A 22,935-nucleotide genomic window follows, 5' to 3' on the forward strand; every position below is an offset into this window, starting at 1 on the left:
TAGTGGGTTTTCCCCAGGATGTCCAAAGGATCATGAATATGCAGACATTTTCACCTCCTCAGGATATCCAGAGGAAGGCCCGAGACCTTATCAGGACGTCCATAGAACTTTCGGAATATCCATTTAAGACATCTGTGGGACATCTTGTCTTAATCTAAGTACAGTATAGAGAAGAGTATGCAAAAGAATATAAAATATATATAAGAAACATATCGGAAAGTATAAGAACGGTAGGGGAAATTTGTAGAAGTTACCGCCCTAGCTGTAAATTAAAAAATGGATTAAAGAGAGGACGTGAATCCTTAAAATTATAATGGATTTGGTTTAAGCATTTATTTTAAAAAATCGAATATTACAGTTTACATACATACAATTTTGTTTTTTACAATGTGCTCGCACGTGACAGCAATGTACAGATGTATAAAATCGGTAAATAATACAATTATAATTTTCTTAAAGAATACGTTATTAATTACAATAATTTACATCTAGAACTTCTAATATCTTCACAGATTGGATTGAAGAAAACTATGACCGTAAAAAAGTGATCGGGAAAAAATTATATATAGAGATTGTATGTAAATTATATGTGGATTATATACATATACATAAATTATATATGAATTTATAATTTATTTACTATCACTCATTCACTGTAATAATCTTGGCCAATCAACGTAGATACTGGAAATTCTACATGGCCGTCCAGGTTTCTTCTTCCATGGTTATATTTTCTGAAATGATTTTCTTTTATTCTCGTTCTACGCACCTTCACTATTTGCAGTCTGGAAGGAAAAAAAAAACGATGGATTGTCATACCATATTCGTTAAATAAAAGTAGAAAATTGATTATAGCACAGATTGGCTTACCTTTCAATGTAAAATGATGATGGGAACATCCTGTCAATGAGGGTTGCTGTTCCTTGTTGGCCTTAATAGCTGAATTCTTTGTATCGATTCCTCTCATCTTCAAGCAAAAATAATGAAAAGAAAAAGAGTGAATTAATAAATGAATTAATAAAGTAATCTTGTTTTAAATTATATTTACATACTTTTTCGAAGCTGTCTAAAAAATACTTCCATCAAGGACATCGAATACATGAAATTAAAATAATTATTAATTAGTATATAAAGATTTATTAAGATGTAAAACATACTTTATGTGTTAAAGTTGTTATACAATCTGACCAGCGAGTTATCTTGTACAGTAACACAGTTCGCAGAGAGGCAGCATTAAATTCTGCTCCTAAAGCGTAATAAAAATTCATACAAATTGAAAATCAAGTTAGAATATTTCTTTTTATTAATTTGTTATATTACCTTAATGAAGGAGATGTTCAAAGTGACCGCCATTTGCCTGAATACAGCATCTCGCACGCTGCAGGAGGCTGCTTTGACAGTTTTTCAGCATTTCCGGGGTGATCGAACGCAGGGCACTGTCAATACGCAAGTGAAGCTCTTGCAGCGTCTCAACAGGTGTCCTGTAGATGACTGATTTCATGTGTTCCCACAGGAAGAAATTCATCGGCGTCAAATCTGAGGAACGTGGAGGCCAGTGATGGGGACCTCCTTGTCCGATCCAACGCTCGGGGAACATGCCGTTAAGTTCCTCGCGAACGTTTCGTGTTGCATTGTGTTGCAGCCAGATTCTCCTTCGATTCTCTTCGGACAGGCCGCAAACTCGGAGAAGAGGAAGGAGGTTTCGCTGGAGAAATTTTCTATACTTCTCCGTTGTAAACTTTCCCTCAAACTCGAATGGTCCAATCTGAAATGACAGGAGTCATTCGTTAAAAACAAAATTAATTTATATGGCAATATTACATACCAATCGGTCGTTGATGATACCCGCCCAAAGATTCACACTAAATCGTCGCTCATGTTGGTGCACCGCGACGGAAGCTTGTGAATTGTCGGTAGTCCATATCTGGCAGTTGCGAGTATTCCAGCACCCAGAGAGTCCGAAAGACAACTCATCGGTAAACATAATGTTCCCGATGAAATTTGGATCTTCCTCGTGTCTCTGGAGGAGCCACTCGCAAAATTCACGTCTAACAACGTAATCAGATGACTTCAGTTCTTCGACACGCGTATAGTGATACACGTGCCACTTCTCACACCCGATAATCTTATGTACTGTACTTCGTGGTAATCCAAGCGAACGTGCCACCGACCTCACACTCGCTGTTGGATTTTTGCGAAACACATCTATTATACGCTCTTCCTTCCTGAGTGTACGGCTTTGACGAGGTGCACCGGTCTCCCGATGATTTGGCATTGCGCTGCCGGTGGCCTGTATACGTCTTACAGCGCCCAGTATCACAGCAGCCGAAGGAAATCGCGCGCGTTTCGGAAAGCGCTCGGCGTAACTTCGAGCGGCTTCATGTGCGTTACACCCGCACATACCATACACGAGGATCATATCCCCGTACTCGTTACAATCGTAACTCATCATCACTAATCTAAAATAAATATTCACTTATGAAAAAATTAAGGGGTGTCCAGGTTCCTGGCAAGCAGTCTGCCCACACCACGCTCACAAGAAGAACTGAGAACTGACTGATACTGATTGGTACTGATGAAAAGACATGAGTGGGAACCAAACTAACATTGGCGCGATGCAAGGTTGTAAGAGGGACAATTTGGCGCCAAATAAAAGACAATTGAATATTTGAAAGTATATTTGTGAAATAAACGATTTAAATTCATGAAAAATTTGGAAAGAACGATAAGCTCCCAGGTAAATCTTTAATAATTTAATCATAATAGATATAACCTCATACAGCTGTGTAAACTGCGGATTAGATCAAATGTTGCCAATAAGAGTAGTTTTAAAAATGGTAGTCAATCACTTTCAAGTAGTACATAGCGGGAAAGAAACTTCATCGTTCTTCCCTCTTTTGTCGTCACTAATTGTGACGGTTTTCGCTCTTGCAAGAAAAAAACTATAAGCAGGAGAGATATCTAGGGTGTGTTCCAAAATGTACTGACAGTATTGTAACCAACGCTGTGTCATTCATCTATACGCATGTAAGAGAGATGTAGTTACTTTTACAGTACTCTCAGTACATTTCGGAACACACCCTTAGTATACAGGGTGTTCCGAAACTACCTGACCCGGTGGGTATGGCGGTGTTCGGAAGGCTTCACTGATCAGGAAAATAACCTTCTTTTTGTCCGGAAGGTCATAGTTTTTAAATGGGAGCAGGCCAAAGTTGACCAATCAGAGGGAGGCGTTAAGAGAAACGTAGGCACCTGCGAACTCTGAGTTTTCTTCCCTCGCTTTTGTTTCTCGGTGAACACCGCCATACCAACGCCTCCCTCTGATTGGTCAACTTTGGCCTGCTCCCATTTAAAAACTATGACCTTCCGGACAAAAAGAAGGTTATTTTCCTGATCAGTGAAGCCTTCCGAACACCGCCATACCCACCGGGTCAGGTAGTTTCGGAACACCCTGTATACTAAGGGTGTGTTCCGAAATGTACTGAGAGTACTGTAAAAGTAACTACATCTCTCTTACATGCGTATAGATGAATGACACAGCGTTGGTTACAATACTGTCAGTACATTTTGGAACACACCCTAGATATCTCTCCTGCTTATAGTTTTTTTCTTGCAAGAGCGAAAACCGTCACAATTAGTGACGACAAAAGAGGGAAGAACGATGAAGTTTCTTTCCCGCTATGTACTACTTGAAAGTGATTGACTACCATTTTTAAAACTACTCTTATAGTCAATGCCATTGACTCATTTTGATCACCGGCCGAAATTTGTATATAAATCATAAGTTAATCGCATTACCTTCTTATTTATAAGCAGCACTGAAGAGTTTATGTAATTTATCAATATTGAAAGAATAATTTAACCTTTAAGTATAAAAAGTTGCAACTAACCACGTGATGTATTGTAGAAGAGTTAATGGTCCATATTATATTTTATCCAATAGCAATATCATTCTTCTTATAGGTCTACTAAGTGATTAGATATAATTCAATCATCAATAGTAACGATGTATGGTAATGATACCAATAATTGTCACCATAGGCTATAAATTTTAAGGTGCCTTTACAGCTTGCGTGACGAACTTCAGGGAAGGTAGATTTTTTATTGGCTTAATTCCAGTTTTTCGACAACACTTATTAATCCGAAAAAGCTTTGTAATTGCAATACGAAAAAAAGTGTAAAAAATTTTTTATAAATGGTATGAAAAAATGTAATAGAGTTGAATAGAATTGTATAGAATAGAAATTGTAATTTATATACGAAAATTGGTGAAGCTCCTAAGCTCCACCTATGCCGCGGCATACTGTAGTGATCGCAGTGATCAGCAGTGATCGTCAATCGTAATACTGTACGGAGTCGTACGCGAGTTGTCACGAGAACTTGATTTTATATTCGTGCCGTTTTTGATGTCTTTTGCCAAATATAGACGTAAACATGGATATGCGATGTGAGGTATGTAATTGCAAAAAATTAAATTCAAAGATACATTTCATGTAAAACACACATTTATAGAAGTTTTTGTTTCATGAGAATTTGGAGGTTAATTTTTCGGCTTAATCTGAACAATGTTGAGATTATCTTACTGGTATCTATCATTTCCTCTTTAAATGTTTGTAATATAGAGCAAATAAATAAATTTCCGGCATATATTTCGAAAAATATTGGAGTATTTTTATAACATAACGTAACATTTTTTAAATGATAAAAGTGGGGTGATTCAATAGAAGCATGGTGGTTGGTTGCTTTTTAAAAGGTTATGTATGTAAATCAAATTTTATATCTATAAAACTTAAAAAAAAATTGTCACCAAATTTAAGTGTGAGAACACAAATGCTAAAGTATTGATCGTTCAATTTTAAGAAATTAATGCATTGTGTTTCTTTGAATATGCATGACATTATGTATAATCGCTAAACGTGAGTAAATTAAAACAAATATGTAGTTCAAATTTTCGCTAAACTGCAGGATACGACTAACTCCTTCTTGGAGTTAGCTATGGATTGTTTAGTTTTGTTTACATGTAGTCCTTCATGAAGGAGTCGTATGCTGCAGTTCACCCAAATTTTGCCAATAATATTCCATGTGAGCTTTTCTTTAAGTGGTAGAGTTTAGTTTTAATGAATAATTTTGTATTTATAATTACATTTATATGAGTCTATATATCACAAAATATTAGTAATATAAAATTCATTTAAGAAAGAATAATATATATCGCTTATCAATTCAAATGCATGAACTAAATTAGCGTATCCAGCTGATTCCTAAGCTACAGCTAAGTTAAATTGATATGTTTAAACAATTTAACTTTGTATATTTTTATGTACTTGCATATCTATTTAAATTGTATCTCATGAGAATGAAACTTGAAAGGATATATACTTTAGATTAAATAAATAGTTTTTATTTTCCATTCTAACTTATACTTCAATCAACATTTACCCCTTTGCACTGAACATTTTCTTATTTTCTATATATTTGAGTGCCTGAAAAAGGACAGTCAAGTGCAAAGGGTTAACATAATTTTCATTGCATACACAATCACAGTATATTTAATGTCTGTCTGTAATTATTTCATATAATTACAGAAAAATCAATAAGAGAAAATTACGTAAATTTCAGCAAAATACAATATTGACAGAAATATCACATGTATCAACATTAATATATTTAAAATTATTAATAACATTATTTTTGTTGATTTCAGAGTGAATTGAAATTCTTGGATTTATCCAATGCAGATGATAGTGTTAGAGAGGAGCTTACAGCAATATTGAAACCGAACACTGCCACAGGAGTTCTAAAATTACCTTGGGATACTGGAGAAACTGAAGTAATATATAATTCAACAATACCTGAAGTTCCAGAAGAACAATGTCATTGGCAAAATTATGGTAAGAGAAGGTTACTCGTTTCTATTCAACATGATCAATGGTGTATCCTACATATCCAAAAACAAGCTTGTTTGTGCAACTGAGATACTTTTATCTAAAAGTCTACACCAGCAGTAAATAGAAAATGTAGAAAGTTAATTTTGAAATTATTCTTTAAAAGTACCTTAAAGTCCGATGCTAAAAAAATCTATATACATAAATGAGACGAAAATAGCTTTGTTGTAGTTCATTCTCTTTTCCCTACATATTCTATCCAGCCAAAACTATGATATATATTTCTATAACAATGATTATGTTATGTTACACAGTGGAACCAGAAGGAGTAGCGTCAAAGTATGGGACACATATTGACGCAACACATTACGTACACACGACCATGATACAAAATATGCCATCAGCACAACCTATTCCTCCAAACGATTTAATCAGGATGTATTCTTCATGGCCACAAAATATGATGGTAAATAATGGTATGCCAAACATGAATCCTCGGCATTACGCCAATGTACAATACTCTCACGTTCCTACAAGTAATGAATGCTACGACATGCATTCTGGAAGAGGCACTGGGACGCGTAATTGGGGACGAGGGATGAAAAAAGACGGTTATAATCGCGGAAACATTCATAGTAATGATATGCAGCCAAGATTCACAGGAGAGCAAGACCAGTTTCATCAATATTATCATCAATATCCAACACCTTACTATACTCCATCAGACCCCACAGTTTTCCATCCACATCATTCACCTGCAGAATATCACAATCGACATGGAATGCCTGTTCACCCTGGCATGGTGAATTATGTACACGTAATGCCACCACCACAGTCCTTCCAGTTTCATCCTCCCTCAGAAGTAACGAAGATCGTTGCTCCAAAGACAAACGAAAAACGTATGCACAATACAACACAGAGCACAGTGCAGAATATTACACAAAGTAGCGTAACGAAACAGGCGAGCTCTCAGGCACAAGAAGAACCGCAAACTCAATCACCAGTTGTAACAGCTGCAACTGTGAATGACAACGAGACAGTACCGACAACGAGCAACGTTAATGATAGTGCTACATCAGTGGGAAAGTATAACGGGGCTAACGAGAAACTTAACGTTGAAATAAAACATACCGTATCCACAGTGAAGGAGGATTGTGAAGGTACAGAAAAAAATGACGTCCCTTGTGTAAATATCAGCAGCAGTATTGAAGTTAAACGGAACGGAGAGAATAGTAAGGAGTATGACGATGAAACGGTAGCCAGTATAAAAACTACAGTAGTTACAAAAGTTTCGGCACCTACTACAAAAGTAACCAGCAATGAAGCGCCGGAAGAAATCAGTACTGTGGATATTAAAACATCAGAAGAAAGCATAGTAGTTACTAGCGCAAACGAAGCTCCACCTACTATAGTGTCTGCATCTCCTCTAGCCGCGTCCATTAAAACTTGGGCCAGTCTTCTTAAATCTGGTCCTGTAGATAGCGATGCGATAACGTCAACTAATAAGCCAACGGCACGCATTAATCCACTCAATGTGAATTCTAGTGGGGATACGATCAACGCGTCTGTGCCTGAAACTCAGCAAAATGTTTCGAAAACTGAAGAGGCTTTTGTACCAAAACAGGAACATGAACATCATGCACAAAATGTCGATAATCATTACGATGACTTTAAGAAGCTTCAACGAGAGGCTGCACACAGTCGTTTTGATGATCCTATAGCTCATAGAATGGGAGGTATGTTTCCATTTGATTTGTACTATTTATTTAATTTATTTTGTACAACAGGAAATTTAACATTTGAAAAAGTTATTATGTATGATCAGGCTGTGTCCCTAGTTCCAAATTCAGGGGCCTCATTTTATATTTTAATATATATAAGACGTATAATTCTCCTGCCAGTGAAATTTATTTCATGAACTCACCGTAGTATCCGCAATGATGAACAGTTTTTAATTTTTGACATAATGTATGTTTGCAGAATTTCTACATAATTATCAAATGGATAAGCAGACGGTAAGCTTATTGCCTCGGGGTTTAACAAATCGCAGTAATTATTGCTACATCAACAGCATATTGCAGGCTTTACTTGCCTGTCCGCCTTTTTATAACCTCTTGATAGCACTGCCCAATTCAAAACATGTAACAAAAAATTCAGCCACACCATTAATCGATAATATGTGAGTAAGTTAAACACGTTTAATCGCAATGTCCTAATCAATGACGAAACTTATACAGTTGCGATCAGAAGGGTTTATTCATTAGCCACCCATGTTCATATTAATATTCAATTTCATATTTAAAAATCATTTCTCAGGATTAAATTTGCTCGCGAGTTCACTCCGCTCTCAGACGGTGCTCGATTGGCCAGAAAAGATAGACCTCAGAAACGCAACGAAGATGCGATAGTAGACATACAGTGTGGAGTAGCATTTGAGCCTTCTTATGTATATACTATGTTAAAAAATACATCCTCTGCTGGTGTATTCTCCGTGGAAGGTAGACAGGAGGATGCTGAGGAATTTTTGTCATGTCTTTTGAATGGACTCAGCGATGAAATGCTAGAAGTATGTATTGTTTATCTATTCTTCTTCATTCTTTCAATTCTAATGGATTGGGACTATTTTATTTTAGTTAATGAAATTGGTGAATAACAATCAATTTTCAAGCGAAGAAATAGAGCCTGCTGTTAATTATAATAATCAAGGGGATCAAGAAGAATGGCAAGTAAGTATAACTATCCTCCTCTTCGTGAGTACATAGCGAAGTGCTCACTCACACAATATTAATATTTCTATTGAAATATAATAGGTAATGGGACCAAAAAATAAAGGGTCTATTACGCGATGCACCGAATTCGGTCGCACCCCTTTGTCTGACATATTCCGTGGACAATTAAGGTCTAGAGTATCTCGTGCTGGAGAACAACCTACTGATAATGTTCAGCCATTCTTTACGCTGCAGTTGGACATCGAGGTAAGTTCACTATTGGATTAGAATTAATCAAACAAATAGAATAATGAGTCATGTCATGAACATTGTCATGTCATTGAGTCGTCGAGTATCGTTTCTAATTTAGTACTAAACAAAATAAATATTTCAGAAAGCAGAATCAGTAAAAGGTGCTCTTGATATTCTGGTTGGCAAAGATCCGTTGGAAGGTATGACGTGTAGCAAAACAAAACAGCAAATCGAAGCATGGAAGCAAGTTTCTTTGGAAGAATTGCCTGTCATTCTAATTCTCCATTTGAAATGGTTCGACTATAAACTCGATGGATGTTCGAAAATTTGTAAGAGCGTTGAGTTTCCTGTTGATCTGAAGCTTGACGGAAGTAAGTAACGTAGACATTTCATACAAAAAATTAATGGTTTATTCTTTGTAGAAGTTACTGGCTACTCAGAGAATTTATATGCTGCTACAGTTGTTCAAAATTCTTAAGTAACATGCTTAACATTTTTCTTACAGAGTTTTTGTCGCCAAATACAATAAAGAAGCTAAGTCCGAAACAAAAGCAGTATAAACTCTTTGCTGTGACTTATCACGATGGAAAAGAAGCAACGAAGGGACATTATGTAACCGATGCCTTCCATGTTGGTTACGGTGGTTGGGTACGCTACGATGACAGTTCACTCAAAGGTGTTTCCGAAAGCAATGTACTAAATCCTACACCACCACGAGTACCATACTTACTTTATTACAGAAGATGCGACACCATTAAAAATAATCAGTCGAATAGCGGTAAAACACGTTGAATAGTCGTTAAATACCAATTTTTAGGTAAAGCCATACATATGTTTTCCGACGAAGCGCTGCACTTTTGCACTTCCGAAATAACTTTAAGATATGTATTTGTCCACAAAACGTGGACAGGCTCTACGTCAAGCATTACGAAAAGAGCAAAGGAGAGAGTAAAGAACGTTACGTAATGATTTTTAGTCTTATGTCCTCGTCTAATATTCGTGCATCGAATCCATTGTTAAGAATTTTAGATTTATCATTGTTCGCTTCGGGAAATTCAGCTAATTCACGTTTATGGAATTTTCACCATAGAGAATCTTTTTTCGATCGTCTCCGTTCCTCACAAATGCATAGAAAAGCGAATTCATTATTTAAAATGCAACTTCCAAATTATATAAAAGTCATTTGGTTTCGTTTGTCAAGATTAGTTAATATTGACACAGAAGAATCTTAAGTCTTCTTTATATTCAATAGTTTATATCGTGATAGAAAAAAGTTATTGGAAGGAATTGTAGATTTTATCTAATATCCAAGATAATTATGCCAGATACATGCACAGAGAACGTACCACATTTTCTTTTTTTGGGTTTCTGAAAAATAATCTATAATTTAAAAACGAATACGTCGAGGATTCGATAGTCATAATTATTAAAATTCACTATATTTAATACTGGGGGATAAAGAGCTTATAGCTTATGTCCTATTATTGCTAATACCTATTAGCATAATAAAAAAGAACAATGAAATTTCCATTAAAGGAATTTTTTTTAAATATTAGGTTTGAACTTGTTTTATCGCGTTCAAAAAATGAAATTGTAGAAATAATAAGGTCAGAGATATCAAGTTTTTGTTGTGAATAGGTATAGTTCCAAAATCGTAATGCCTGATATCTGATGAAGTACGGAGATTGTGGTACATTCTGGATTTGCATAATCTAAAGCTACATATGGTCAGGCTAGAAAATTAGTTCCACTTGAGTTTTCCTAATATAAAAGATTCACCGAACATGGAACTAATATCGCGATGCGATTATATTATACTTATACGTATTTATGTATACATATATGTATATATACTATATGTTAGTATATATAACTATAAAGCATACATAATACATGTATAGGAGTGTATAACAAATGATTAGATGAAATGGACATTATTACAGCAACTGTCTACTATCGAAATTAAATTGCTATAGTAATGAATAACAAAAAATTGCCTTTATTAATGATAATATTTTTTTCTTTTGTAACGTAAAACACTCTGATTTAAGGGCCTCTCATCCGCCAACTCTCTATTTTACATCTAGTAGATAAATTTTATTTGGAACTGGAGCTAGAGTGTTTTACACATCGTTGGCAAACCTAAATATATTAAGGAAACTGTAAATATTAAAATGCAGACGTGGAGTGATTTAATCGTAAACATAACCATTGGTTCAGTAGAATATTTTTTTACGTGTTTTTAAAAATATTCTGATAGTAAAGAAAAAGTTAAGACTGGACTGCAATGTTAGACCGTAATAAAAAGAAATTAAAAGTTAGTGAATTAATGTGGAAATCTTAACAACAAAAACAAATTTCGACTGTGGGACAAAAACGGTACTTCGCCTTGAAATTGATGTTTGATCGAAACCTTAATTGAGTACTTTTTCTATCGGCTAGACCATTTTATTCTATAATTGAAGCTGCGCGCAAAATGAATAAAAATAACCAAGTGTTATTGCGATTATTGCATTAGTTACATGGGACATGAAATTTGTATAAAATTATTATAAATTCGTGTTATTGGCCAAAAATTAAAACCAATGAGCGTTCAAACTTATCAATTTTTTTTTATTTAAAAATCTTTCAAATAATAATTTTTTAAAACTATAGATCACCACCTTTAGAATAGAACTTTTTCAGAATATTCATGATTTTTTAACACGTATTACTTTTGAACGGAAAACTGTCAATTATCCGTTCTTTAATGTTAGGGGAAAATGGTACGATGTGATTTTGATTTTCCGGAATTGCTTAACTAAAATAATTTCAATATGTTCCTCAACTTATTATACATTGAAAGTATTTAATTGTTCAAAATGAAAGTTCAATATTGTTGAAACTTTCTACTAGAAATAGTATAAAAGAATCTAGTTTATTATTGTATTTTGCGGTTTCATATTGTATTCTAGTCCTTACCTTTCACCCCTTTTTTATGTTTTTGATGCTCAAGTTTCATTAAAGCTAATGGCAATCTCTCACATTTGCCAGAAAACCACCGCAAAATTATACAACTAATCTGTTTACATTTCACTCTGTAAAAATAAAAATATAAATAATTAAAATGATTATTATACATCTAAATCCACTAATAGTACCGACGAAACTATAAGCCATGCATTATACTCATACTTTTTCGTTTTAACATAAACTTTTTTGAGACCGTTGAAACTATGAAGTATTTAACAATTTCAATAAATGTGTACAATACTGTTCAATAAACAAAGCAGCTGAATGTACTGTGCTGCGGATATACGTTTGAAAGATTTACAGGTTTTGAATTATTGCTAACTATTCTGTTTAATATGTGTATATAAATGTATACATGTAATCTGTGAGCATGTACTAAATTTTTCGTGAAAAGTTGAAGATCAAGGACCACATTTTGATATACCGATTAAAATAGTGAAAATACATTATTTTTTACATTTTTAGTATGCAACGATCATTCACTACGTGATATATGTTCTCACAAAGCGTGAGGAAATAATTTTCGAATTTGAGGAATATTAAGGAAGAATTGTTATTATTTATGCAATCTGCATTGTGCTCTGTAGACATTATTTTTCTCTTATAACTTTGTAATCCTATATGTGATTTGTATTAATATGAAATATTAAACATTCATTGTTAACCGTTTCTGTTGTCACTTTAAGATAATGGTAACTGTTATCACTTTGTAATACAATCTCTACCGCAACATCTATAACATTGTCTGTTAAATAATTATCTGATAGTTTGATCAATTTTACATACACTTTTTAATATAAATTGTATATCATTTTGCATCTAAGCATTGGCCAGCTATTATTCTACATTTTCAAATACTGCCGCCGTAATTGATTTATAATAAAGAAAAAGGTAATTCAGAAAATTTGTGTCATGTTTAAAATTATATAAATAACTATAGTTAAATAGAAGCTTTTATAGTTTTCGATTGAATTAGAGACCTTTTATTACTAAAAATAAGTATATTATATATTATTGAGATATTTCGAGATTTTCTTTTCTAATTTATTCCCGTCTACTAATCTTCATATACAATGCTAGGCAATTCAAACGTCTCACTTGAACTGACTAACATACAAATTAAATGGACGAGCTAACTTCAGATAGTGCGTTTAAGTTATCTATATATTTTCGTAATATTTCTTCTAATTTACCATCGTTCATGGATACTATAGCTTCATTTTTAAAATAGCGTTGGAATAATATTAAAATAAATGAATAGTAGACTGAAACGCCTTGACTTCCTAATGCCTTGTGCTTCCATTTCTCGATCATTATTTCCTTTTTGTAATATTGTTCGTGAAAAAAAAAACACGTGCTAGTTACTTTAGAATATTCATGTCTGGCAAATATTTTCTTTATATCAAGATAATGTTATTGTTGTGATTATATTTTCAATATCTATCGAAATTTATATAATTGATTATAAGCAAGCTATTGATTGAATGTATCGATTATGAAAATATATATTACTTTAATTTGACAATGAAATTGTAATTGAAAATACGTTAAATGAAAAGATAAGAATCCAGGTACATTCATATTTTTTAAAGCAATTAATCCTGGTTGGAAAAATTTTAAGTCAGTGAAAAAGTATATGGCTCTACAAATATAAAAATGTATAATTCATATATCGATATATGTATAGAACGCCTATAGAATGTAATGTTTTTATCGCAATTCTGTATTCTAAAATAGATCTTTTTAATTTCTTTGACTTCATTCTCGTGAAAACATTGTTTCCTCTTTTTAATTTTATCATAGAATAATTTTTGTTGTATATCTTATGTACGATTTTGTAGATATATATTTGTGTTTGTATAAATATCTTTTAGATGTTTAAGGCATTGAATACATTCACATTGCTAACATTGGAAATCAGAACGAAATAATAACTTTAGACTGTATATTGAACTGTTGAATATAATTTTAAATAATGAAGTGTTTATGAGTATTCTGATAAAAAACAAATTATATGTAGGATAGAACATTATAAGCATGTATTTTATCGACTCACTCACACTCAAAATAAATTTTGTTTTCAACAAAGAATTATATGAAGTTGAATTTTTTTTCTGTACTGCATTCCTTTTTCTTCTATGATAACAAGTACTGTAGAACTGGTTGAGAGCAACGGCAAAAAGCCAATAGAAATATGATCTCATTTTTAGAGAAGGTAATAAATATTTACTTGTAACGCAACGATTTGGACTTATAGTTTAACAAAGTGTATATTATTGTTACTATGTACAAACATATAATAACAAATAGCGAGATTTTAATATAAATACAAAGTTCAAAGTTTGGCCTTGACCGCTATACTGTTGTCTGTTAGTTTCAATCTGAAAATTTATAACAGAAGCACTGAAATACTCTGGAAGAAAATATTTACAAGTATAAATTATTAACTTTCGTATAACACGTCACATAGGAAATAATACATTTAATATATCTATGTACATGCTTTCAGAGAGAAAGATAACTGATTGTTATAGTTAAACGCAAGAGCACATAAGATTTTTTTAATTTGGCACAATGCACTTTTCTTTTTGTTACAACCCTCTCTTCCCAGTGTTCAAACGTTCACAGATTTTCTGAGTCTCTCAGATCCAACAGTAGGAAGAGAGGATTAATGTAATTAATTGCAACAAATTACTGAATCACAGATAAATCTGTGTATAAGATCGTCATTCGAGAGTCATTTAAATAAAATTGGATCAAAGTATCGTGTTTATTCCTGAAGAGTATAAAGCAGGAATCTGATGTGATTGAGAAAATTGAAAATATTATAGTGTTTTTATATTGGTAAATGTCTTGCAATAATGACAATTTAAAAATAAATCAGGGAACCAGAAAGTGATAATACGCACACAAGATAGTTTATATTGTTGCATTTAGATTTTATATGACTGTTGTATTTTACCGAGTCTTAATTGATCGTGCATGTATATATTCGCGTACATTTAACACGATATGACAAGTACAAAATGGAATGAGACGGCGTTTACATGATCTATAGTACCTTAAAATTGTTATAAATAGTATAAAACAAGTATTCGAAAAATTCTTACTTGCACGCTAATTTTTTTTATCTAATGAGCACAACAAAAGTATAAGGACAATATTACAACAATCATAGACGTGCTATTATTTTATGAAATATACAAATTGAAAATGTTGCGCGATCAATGCCATTCGAGATTATGATTCGTACGTGGTCATGGTACAATATTTTATGCCTAATCCTTGCAACAATTACTATAGAATTTTGATCGATGCATTCTATCAAAATATGTTAGTCGTTTGTACATTTACCGTTTAACAATATACTTAAAAATTTACTGGATTTCGATTGTGCACAAATCATTTGGTTAAGATTTCTATATTCAATATGAGAATTTTTTATAAGGAATGTCAAACAATTAACCGAGATTCTAGTTGAATCGTCGTTTTGCATAACTATTGATCATTAGGAGCTTGCAAAACCATTCGTACAGAATGTAGACATATTTTAGACATGCATTTGTACTTTTGCATTAGAAATACTTATTTTGTATTAAAAATCTGTGAATATATTGAAAGACTTAAATAACCGTATTTTGTTGATCAATAAAAGACGTTCGTAATTTCTTGTGGTTACTGGTACAAACGACTTGTAATAAACTTCTATATTTGCTGTCTTATGCAATTCGTTTTACTAATTGTAATTATTAATCGTTATAAAATCCTCACGTATAGTAGGTCCAAGAGTTCAATGTGTTTTTTTTTTGACAGATTGAATAAAATTGAGTCTTTAGCAAACCACATTAGCTCTACATAATATTTTTATTACGAAATATCACGTACATGGACCGAAACATATTTTTTCTATTTTAGTATAAATTTCTGTGACTTTATTGAAAGTCGAATATAATTCGCTTAGGGTCCCATTCTTTGCAAACTGTCAATAAAATATATTGCACTCGTGAACCGACTATACCATGAGTTCATTTTACTTTACTGCATATGATAAGGGAATTCTTTAAAAGTATTATGCTGATGTTTAATCTTCAACAATGAAATTAATTATATCAGATATAAATTTACTTTTTTAAACGTAAATAGCAATATTTTAGAAAAAAGTTGAAGACCTGCAATATAAGATAGTAATAAATACATCAAGTATTTGTTGAATGATACCAGAAATGTATAAATATACTTTAAATATTGTCCTAATTGAACAAAATAATTATAATGTTTTATACAATTATAAACATAAGTTCAGATCTTTTTTGACTGCAAAATAGAACTGACTAACGTTCTCAGAATAACTAATAAAATTAAAATTAATACCCCTTGGATCAATTATTTGTTAGCTTAAAATTCCAATCCCTTAAAGCTTGGCATTATAATCCCTTTTGGATAGTTGTATGCAAAGTACATAATACCAAATAAGAGAAATAAGAAAATAAAATGAATTGGAAGATGCTAAAAATGCGGCAAGCACACTTTGCCTGCAAATAGTTCAGAGATTACTGTAATCCAAAGTGCCAGGACAAAAAGAATATAAGAGATTCCAACTTGATGCGAATTAGGTAGTTGGTATGGCTGTCCACCAATTTCATCTACGTGAAAGCCCATTGGAAATATCACTGCTGCAAGACAAAACAGCACCACTGGAAATATTATTAGTAAAGTTTTCCAGATGTCCTGGTGTTATAAGATTAAAAAAAAAGTTGTTACTCACTTGCAGTAAATCCAATCCATCGGGCATAGGGAATTGCATTATGATCCCATGGTGAACTGGCCAAAAGTATTATAGTTGTCGTTATCAAAATACAACCCATACATATACAAACAAGTGCCATTAACCACTCTGGTTGTAAATCAGGAGTATAACACATTTGTGGCCTATTATACAGTGTCATACAAGACCACATTAACCCCAATCTTGTATCACCTATAATAAAATTGTTGTCAATGACAAATGTGGAAGGCCATCTAGAAATGATAATCCCTAAACTGCTGGTGAAACTAAACTGAACTAAACTTTTAGGAATATTACGTCATATCGTACGGTGACTTTGTTTTACTAGAAAACTATATCATTTATTTCGATATAAGAAATTTCTAAACTTGAATGTTTTTAATTTTTAGAAGACACTTACCGCCGACATCTGTAATAATCCAGTCAGGCATACCCAAGCTTACTATTGCGAATATATCAGCGGCTAGAAACAATGTTCCAGAAATTATTGTTAATTTATCCATTTTCTTATTGTTTGAAGCGCAGTTTTAAAAAAAGCTATTTAACAGCGAGTCCTGCATCGTTGGTGCGTTGTGCTTGTTTTGACATCTGCGAGTTTCATACAATTTCATACTGAAACGTAAAAGTAGATCGTAGAATGGAAACTCAATTTTGCTGTATTTCTCATACCAACCTGAAGAAAATTTTCTGCGCGGTAATATTTAAAAAAATAAATTTTGTTCTAAATCTTTTTTTAAAATTAAGCTGAATACAATTTTTTATTTTTTTTCATACACATCTACAAACAAATTGTTTTATCAAATACTATAAAATACAAGATATTATAGTCACGATTCTAAATTCATGAAATATTCAATTTGTTAAATGTTCATGTCTGTGAAATTTGAAAATAATAAATAAACAAAGTTAATGCTACTAAGTTTAATACAAAATATTTACCTAAAAATACAAATATAATAAATCAATATATTAAGTTTTATTCCATATTTAACAGACATATCACGTCCGTAAAAGATGTATGTACAATAAAATAATGATCTTATATGGTGCAATGTGCAAAAAATCAGTCATAGCTAAGTTTAAACACGTCTCTACGTGCTTTTACCAAGAATCTAATCACTATTTATTTTTAATTTATCAAAGCAACTTCGTATGGCTCAATAGAATAAAATTAGTTACGACTAGAACTAATAGAATAGTTGTGCATTAGTTGTGGATCATTTATTAATATTATAAACTGTTGCAATAATAAAGAAAGTAAATACAAGTTAGTATTTTCAAGTTTTTCTATGTAAAACTAATGGATGGGAGTATAAAATAGGAGTGCTTGCGGGAAATCTCGAAAATCTGAAGGTTGTGTGGCCTCGGAGCGACGATTCCGCGTACTAAGAGTATATTATTGATCAATGAGAGAAGCTAGCATGGGCGAGCTGTGCCGGCAGAGGCAGCTGTCATATCCGCTGCATTTTTCCACGTCGCGTAGAACGTACGTTAGACGAAGGAAAGTCGAAAAGGTTGTAAAGTGGCCGGTCTCAGCGTGATTTGAACGCGACCGGCCAGCAGTATATAAGTCAAAGGTCATTTTGATTGCAACGAGAGTGGAATAGCCTGTAGCGAGACGAGTAGCAAATAAGGAATAGTGAACGAGTCACGACGACAAGTTGCCTGTTGGAGGAGATGTGCCTGTGTTGTTGACATTCGAGCCTGTACCGGGAGAGTGTGGTGAAAATTGAAGGTTTCGCGAATAAACGTCGCTACGTAGGACTCCTGATGCAGACCCTACGTAAGAAGAACAGCCCGTGCAAGTGTGAGTATTTCGTAATATCAGGTAATGGGAATAATCCATTGTATGAGAGATTAAAGGAAGCTGTGACAGTTTATTGTGTAATGATGGTAATTGGTAGAATTGTGTCTGATGTAGCAGCTCCAATCTACTGGCTTGGATATTAAACGTCATTCTGTAAATCTACACGTATTTAAACCGGTCATGGTGGCACTTTGCCGCTCTTTGAGGGATTTGTTTTAGTTATACAATAGTACTATTTATTGTAGTTGAACTATCAAAGGTCCTTATCTGATGCTAACCATCATCGATGTAAGAAAAACGTATTGAGTTCCGTTTGTAAAATCAATTTGTCATAAAACATTTATGGCGATGATCACTCTTGCACTCGCTGCTTTACCAACTGAGCAGGTTTCATACTAGTAGAGTATTTAGAGATGGCGCCACTTCGTTCAATTCAATAGACTACTCTGCTTCGTAATTTCCTTTGTATTTTATTTTGTGACGTTTTAAGGATTTAATTTGAAGGGAATATATAGTTAGTAAAAATGAAACTTTTATTGTAATAGAGTACTTTTTATATGTGCTTGTTATTTTATGAAGTTGCACAACAATATTATTTTTTGTTATGCTTTTCATATGTAATTATGATAATGTTTCGAATTCAAAGACGAAAAGAAGACATAAGCCATAGGTACTAATCAAGTCATACCCAGCTGGGTATACGAGTGGTGCACATTCAACCGGTACTGGTCCAATGACAGGTGGACCAGTAAGGGTTCATTACTGCCCCCATGTTGTGCTTTTTAAGATATCTTATAATTCATAGAGCACAATTGATACCTTTAAAAGTGAAATTAATATCATTTTATGGTGCAAAAAAAGAACTTACATAAATGATATTCAGACTAGGAGAGACTAGAGTAAACTGATTATGCATGGTAAACTTCATGAATATTTTTTCTCGGTAATATATGAATAAATCGTGTGAGTAATCTGTAGTAATAAAATGAAATCACACTTTTAGAAAAAGTCATTTGATATTATATGAATTTTGAAAGTGTTTTGTAGGGCGTCTAAGAAGAACAAACACACATTTAAGAGATTTGTTCTATGATCATTACCTTTTTAACATTGATCTTTGTTTTTTTATTTATTAAAATTTATCGCCTCAAAAATCTTGACTTATCATCTAAACCTCGTCTAAAAATATTCGTTTCATAAGTTTAGGACAACATGATTGAGGCAAAGTGGGTAGAATCGCTTATATAATTGCCGCTCAGTACGTACGTTTATTAGTATTAAAATTCGAATAAGAATTTTATATTTCTTTAAGGAGTTTCTATGAAGTGAAAATAAAGGTCATCATCTTAAATGTTAGAATTTCAAACATTTAAATTATACCCTCAAGAGTATGTTAATATGAAAAGATTTTAAGGGTTTTATTACGTGCAAATTCTAATATAACTGCGTAAGTTTTATTTATTACTATAAATAATTCGGTTTTTTGATTCAGGTAATTAGTAATTATACTACTATTTATGACGTATCTACTTATATTGCTCTGGGCGCGTTTTCACTTTAATCCATGGGGTATGACAACCATTTTATACGGTGTTATATGTATATTGGATAGGCCAGAAAGTAATTACGTTTTTTCTAATAGATGGAAATACATGTCTTAAGAAAAAAAACAGAACTACTTTTTGGTTTTATATATGTATATATGTATATATATTCATGCTGACATGATAAATGTAGAAAATTGCAGGTTATAGCAAATAGATGATATTTACAAAAGGTTTAAGCTTTAATTTTGTATGAATCATTTTTTTGTTTGACTATTCGTTTACTCCACGTAGGGTAAATCCACCAGTAAATAAGCACCCGTGTTAAAATCACTATATATATATATGTATCTATAATTTACGTGACGCGTCCGTCTACTGGAGTCTGTGCATTTACTGATGGTGTTTCCCTGGCCCCCAGATATCATATTATTATTCAATTTTTGTTGTTACGTTATATATATATTCAAGTGAGACATTTTATAATTATTTTAAGAGTAAAGTAAAAATAAAATTTGCTGTTTGAAATGTTAAAAATTCTATAATTAATTTGTGGAATATATTCATACATTGTTAAAAAATAAAGAATCAATACGAACCAATCTGTCTACTCCTTAAGTTGGCTTTGTTTTACCTTTATAACTCGTACTCTCAAATTTTCATGCGGATATTTATCTTATCAACTGCTGAAGAAAATTATAATCGTCTCTTCTATAGTTTACATTACTTTATATTACAAACAATTGCTCAATTACCCAAAAATAAACATATGTACTCCAAAATAAATACGAAAATTATTCGTTAAAATTTTAAGTTTGAAGATAAAATTGTATTATGCAACAAAATTTTTCTACAAGGTACGTCATTCGTCAATTAGCAAGCTTAAATAAAACAATCGGAAAATCGTCATTGGAAACATTAGGTTTAAAGAATTCGTTAAAAAGTTTTTAGAAGGTATCATGTTATATCGTCATTAAAGCGGTTTTAACTAACCAGGGTTACAGTTACGGCTCCCAGCCTCTTTTCAGCAAGTCAACTTAAATTAATGCAGTACATATTTAACTTTGCTAGTGACAGCAACCTAAATTATTTTTAAGCAAAATGTGTCTCTGTAAATTCAATTCCAACTAACAGATCGAATAGTAAAAGTAACCCATGTGTATCATTATTAAAAAAGTGTTACATCTCTTGTTGAGCAGAAGCTACTGATTTTTAAAATAAAAATATTGTATAGGGCGGCAATCGATTTTTCTCCAAATTATTGCAATTAGGTTCTCAGTGCATGTTCGTGTTTTGGCTATCAGTCTGCCATATGCCTAAATAGGGTCTGACACTACTTACGGTCGTTTGTATAAATGATAATAGTCACGGGAACCCCTTTGGGGAAACTACACACAGGTAATATATTTTTAGGAGTGTAGCCAACTGTGAAATTGCAATAGATATAGGTATAAAAATTTACATAGGTTATGTTTCTTATTACATTATTTTTATTTGGTGTCTCCTTTTAAAAACCACATGTTCAGCTTACCTGTACAGTTAACGTTGACGCAGAATAATAGCCATTTAACCCTTAGACCGTCGGTATTTCGAAAATCGAAATATAGCATCTTTCTATGCACATTCCCATATAAATGTCCGTTTATTGGTCGACGTGTACGAGTCATCAGGTGAAGTCGAATCGGGTCGTTTTGGTGGGCTGAGGGTTAATAATGCTAAAAAATATTTGACAATACATATGAATAAACGCATGCATGACCTGCGTTTAGATCAATTTTTTAGATTGGTAAAAAAAATATTTCATTATTCACTGCATGAGCACTTGCCAATTCGAGCTAGTTCAAGAGGCTATTTTCTGATAACTCATAATGTAAAAGAATCCTAAATCCAAAATTGAATCCAGGCAGCGATTGTAATAATAGTGCTTAGGACAAATAACTACAATGCAAAGTCATATTGTAAGAAGCAGTACGCCATATCCACATTTGTGGGTAAATCGAGAAGAATAGGTCATACTCATAAAACTGATGGTCGTTCAGGTCATTGCGCGGAGTTCATGCGGATTCTAATGTTCGCTTGATCTATTTATTTGTACAGATGACTGCTTGTGTCCTTTTTCCAATTTGCTTTTGGGATGAAATGGCTGTTTGCTTTATATTATGCCTTACACGTCACCACAATACCATACACGCCATATGAGAAAATTGTCCCTTTTGTCATCTGCTCTAAATATCCTCCACATGGTTTTCTGGTTATACAAAGTTTCAATGAGGTATGGTTAGAAATAGTTTCGGTAGCAGGGAATCTATATCTATAGGTACTTGTTTCTAGTAAAATATTTTTGAATTTTTGTTCTTGTTTGCATAAATATAATTGAATTGTTACTGTACAGTGATGCGATGAAGGATCGATGACAGATTTAATTAACGCGAGATTTCCTCTTATAGATGCACTGAACTAGGATCTGCGCGTCGTAGGGTGAATTCAGATTTAAATTGTTGATGCGATTACGCAGCTTTGCGTTTACACCTAGAGTGTTCTTACTTTCAATCGTTTGATCGTGCATTCTGCAACGCTGTGGGATACTAGATCGATCCCCTCTGTTTAGTATTGTATTTCATTTTATCCTCTATACTGTAGATGTATATTGATTTGCCTAAGTCGGCATTGCAAAATTGTCTATGGGAAATTTAATTGAGTGGAAAATACTCTAGAGGTTTATTTATTTCATAATTCGTTCAAATGACATTATTGGCTGTACATACATAAGTAATTTGAAATATGTACAGGCTTACTAAAGAGTATTGTACCACGTGGAAGTGGTTTTAAGGTGGAAATTTGATGGGCAGGCTAATTTCAGTTGGCGTAATATTTTTGGATAATACTAATTATTACTTATTTTCAAGCACACCTGTAATTACAATTTTTATCTAAATTTTTC

General features: G+C 32.8%; 4 protein-coding genes across 10 annotated transcripts in view; 2 read left to right on the top strand and 2 right to left on the bottom strand.

The window, feature by feature from the left end:
- Positions 1 to 318: 318 nt before the first annotated feature.
- Positions 319 to 2,696, bottom strand: LOC107267241. 4 transcript variants are annotated; one of them, XM_015738686.2, is made up of 6 exons: positions 1,826 to 2,696; positions 1,321 to 1,765; positions 1,158 to 1,246; positions 1,053 to 1,062; positions 871 to 967; positions 319 to 785 (listed from the first exon to the last, which is right to left on the bottom strand). In XM_015738686.2, exons 1-2 carry the CDS (start codon positions 2,450 to 2,452, stop codon positions 1,322 to 1,324), a joined length of 1,071 nt encoding a protein of 356 aa, XP_015594172.1. In that variant the 5' UTR covers positions 2,453 to 2,696; the 3' UTR covers positions 319 to 785; positions 871 to 967; positions 1,053 to 1,062; positions 1,158 to 1,246; position 1,321. The 4 variants fall into 4 exon arrangements, with proteins under 4 accessions (XP_015594172.1, XP_015594171.1, XP_015594170.1 ...); XM_015738685.2 differs by having other exon boundaries at positions 1,053 to 1,066; positions 1,826 to 2,695; XM_015738684.2 differs by having other exon boundaries at positions 1,053 to 1,076; positions 1,826 to 2,695.
- A 1,120-nt stretch (positions 2,697 to 3,816) lies between these two features.
- On the top strand, positions 3,817 to 12,521 carry LOC107267245 (ubiquitin carboxyl-terminal hydrolase 10). Its single transcript, XM_015738689.2, has 9 exons — positions 3,817 to 4,452; positions 5,705 to 5,891; positions 6,200 to 7,621; positions 7,866 to 8,064; positions 8,202 to 8,451; positions 8,519 to 8,611; positions 8,696 to 8,860; positions 8,988 to 9,216; positions 9,351 to 12,521. The coding sequence occupies exons 1-9, from the start codon at positions 4,435 to 4,437 to the stop codon at positions 9,635 to 9,637; spliced, it is 2,850 nt and encodes a 949-aa protein (XP_015594175.1). The 5' UTR covers positions 3,817 to 4,434; the 3' UTR covers positions 9,638 to 12,521.
- LOC107267246 (uncharacterized protein C16orf52 homolog A) lies at positions 11,438 to 17,271 on the bottom strand. Of its 3 annotated transcripts, none has more exons than XM_025084461.1 (3): positions 17,044 to 17,269; positions 16,623 to 16,835; positions 11,438 to 11,922 (listed from the first exon to the last, which is right to left on the bottom strand). In XM_025084461.1, the coding sequence occupies exons 1-3, from the start codon at positions 17,144 to 17,146 to the stop codon at positions 11,918 to 11,920; spliced, it is 321 nt and encodes a 106-aa protein (XP_024940229.1). In that variant the 5' UTR covers positions 17,147 to 17,269; the 3' UTR covers positions 11,438 to 11,917. The 3 variants fall into 3 exon arrangements, with proteins under 3 accessions (XP_024940229.1, XP_024940228.1, XP_015594176.1); XM_025084460.1 differs by lacking the exon at positions 11,438 to 11,922 and adding an exon at positions 14,102 to 16,530 and having other exon boundaries at positions 17,044 to 17,271; XM_015738690.2 differs by lacking the exon at positions 11,438 to 11,922 and adding an exon at positions 14,102 to 16,551 and having other exon boundaries at positions 17,044 to 17,266.
- A 789-nt stretch (positions 17,272 to 18,060) lies between these two features.
- LOC107267247 (protein disabled) overlaps positions 18,061 to 22,935 on the top strand; it is a 28,005-nt gene continuing 23,130 nt past the window's right edge. The window contains exon 1 of one of the 2 annotated variants that reach the window (XM_015738691.2): positions 18,061 to 18,450. In XM_015738691.2, the coding sequence (XP_015594177.1) occupies positions 18,414 to 18,450 (37 nt within the window). In that variant the 5' untranslated portion in view covers positions 18,061 to 18,413. The remainder of the gene's footprint in view (positions 18,451 to 22,935) is intronic. The other variant, XM_015738693.2, reaches the window with a different exon arrangement.

The sequence above is a fragment of the Cephus cinctus genome, unplaced genomic scaffold (assembly GCF_000341935.2).
Source record: "Cephus cinctus unplaced genomic scaffold, Ccin1 Ccin1_scaffold0378, whole genome shotgun sequence".
NCBI lineage: Eukaryota > Metazoa > Arthropoda > Insecta > Hymenoptera > Cephidae > Cephus > Cephus cinctus.

What these genes read in the sequence shown, in the direction of transcription:
- LOC107267245 (XM_015738689.2), top strand. An exon ending in GGGATCAAGAAGAATGGCAA is followed by an intron (nt 8,612 to 8,695) that starts GTAAGTATAACT and finishes GAAATATAATAG; the next exon opens with GTAATGGGACCAAAAAATAA. An exon ending in CGCTGCAGTTGGACATCGAG is followed by an intron (nt 8,861 to 8,987) that starts GTAAGTTCACTA and finishes TAAATATTTCAG; the next exon opens with AAAGCAGAATCAGTAAAAGG.
- LOC107267241 (XM_015738686.2), bottom strand. Translation starts at nt 2,452, where the DNA reads ATGATGAGTTACGATTGTAACGAGTACGGGGATATGATCCTCGTGTAT. An exon ending in GTATCATCAACGACCGATTG is followed by an intron (nt 1,766 to 1,825) that starts GTATGTAATATT and finishes CTGTCATTTCAG; the next exon opens with ATTGGACCATTCGAGTTTGA.
- LOC107267246 (XM_015738690.2), bottom strand. Translation starts at nt 17,146, where the DNA reads ATGGATAAATTAACAATAATTTCTGGAACATTGTTTCTAGCCGCTGAT. An exon ending in GATTATTACAGATGTCGGCG is followed by an intron (nt 16,836 to 17,043) that starts GTAAGTGTCTTC and finishes ATTTTATTATAG; the next exon opens with GTGATACAAGATTGGGGTTA. An exon ending in ATGGATTGGATTTACTGCAA is followed by an intron (nt 16,552 to 16,622) that starts GTGAGTAACAAC and finishes TAATATTTCCAG; the next exon opens with TGGTGCTGTTTTGTCTTGCA.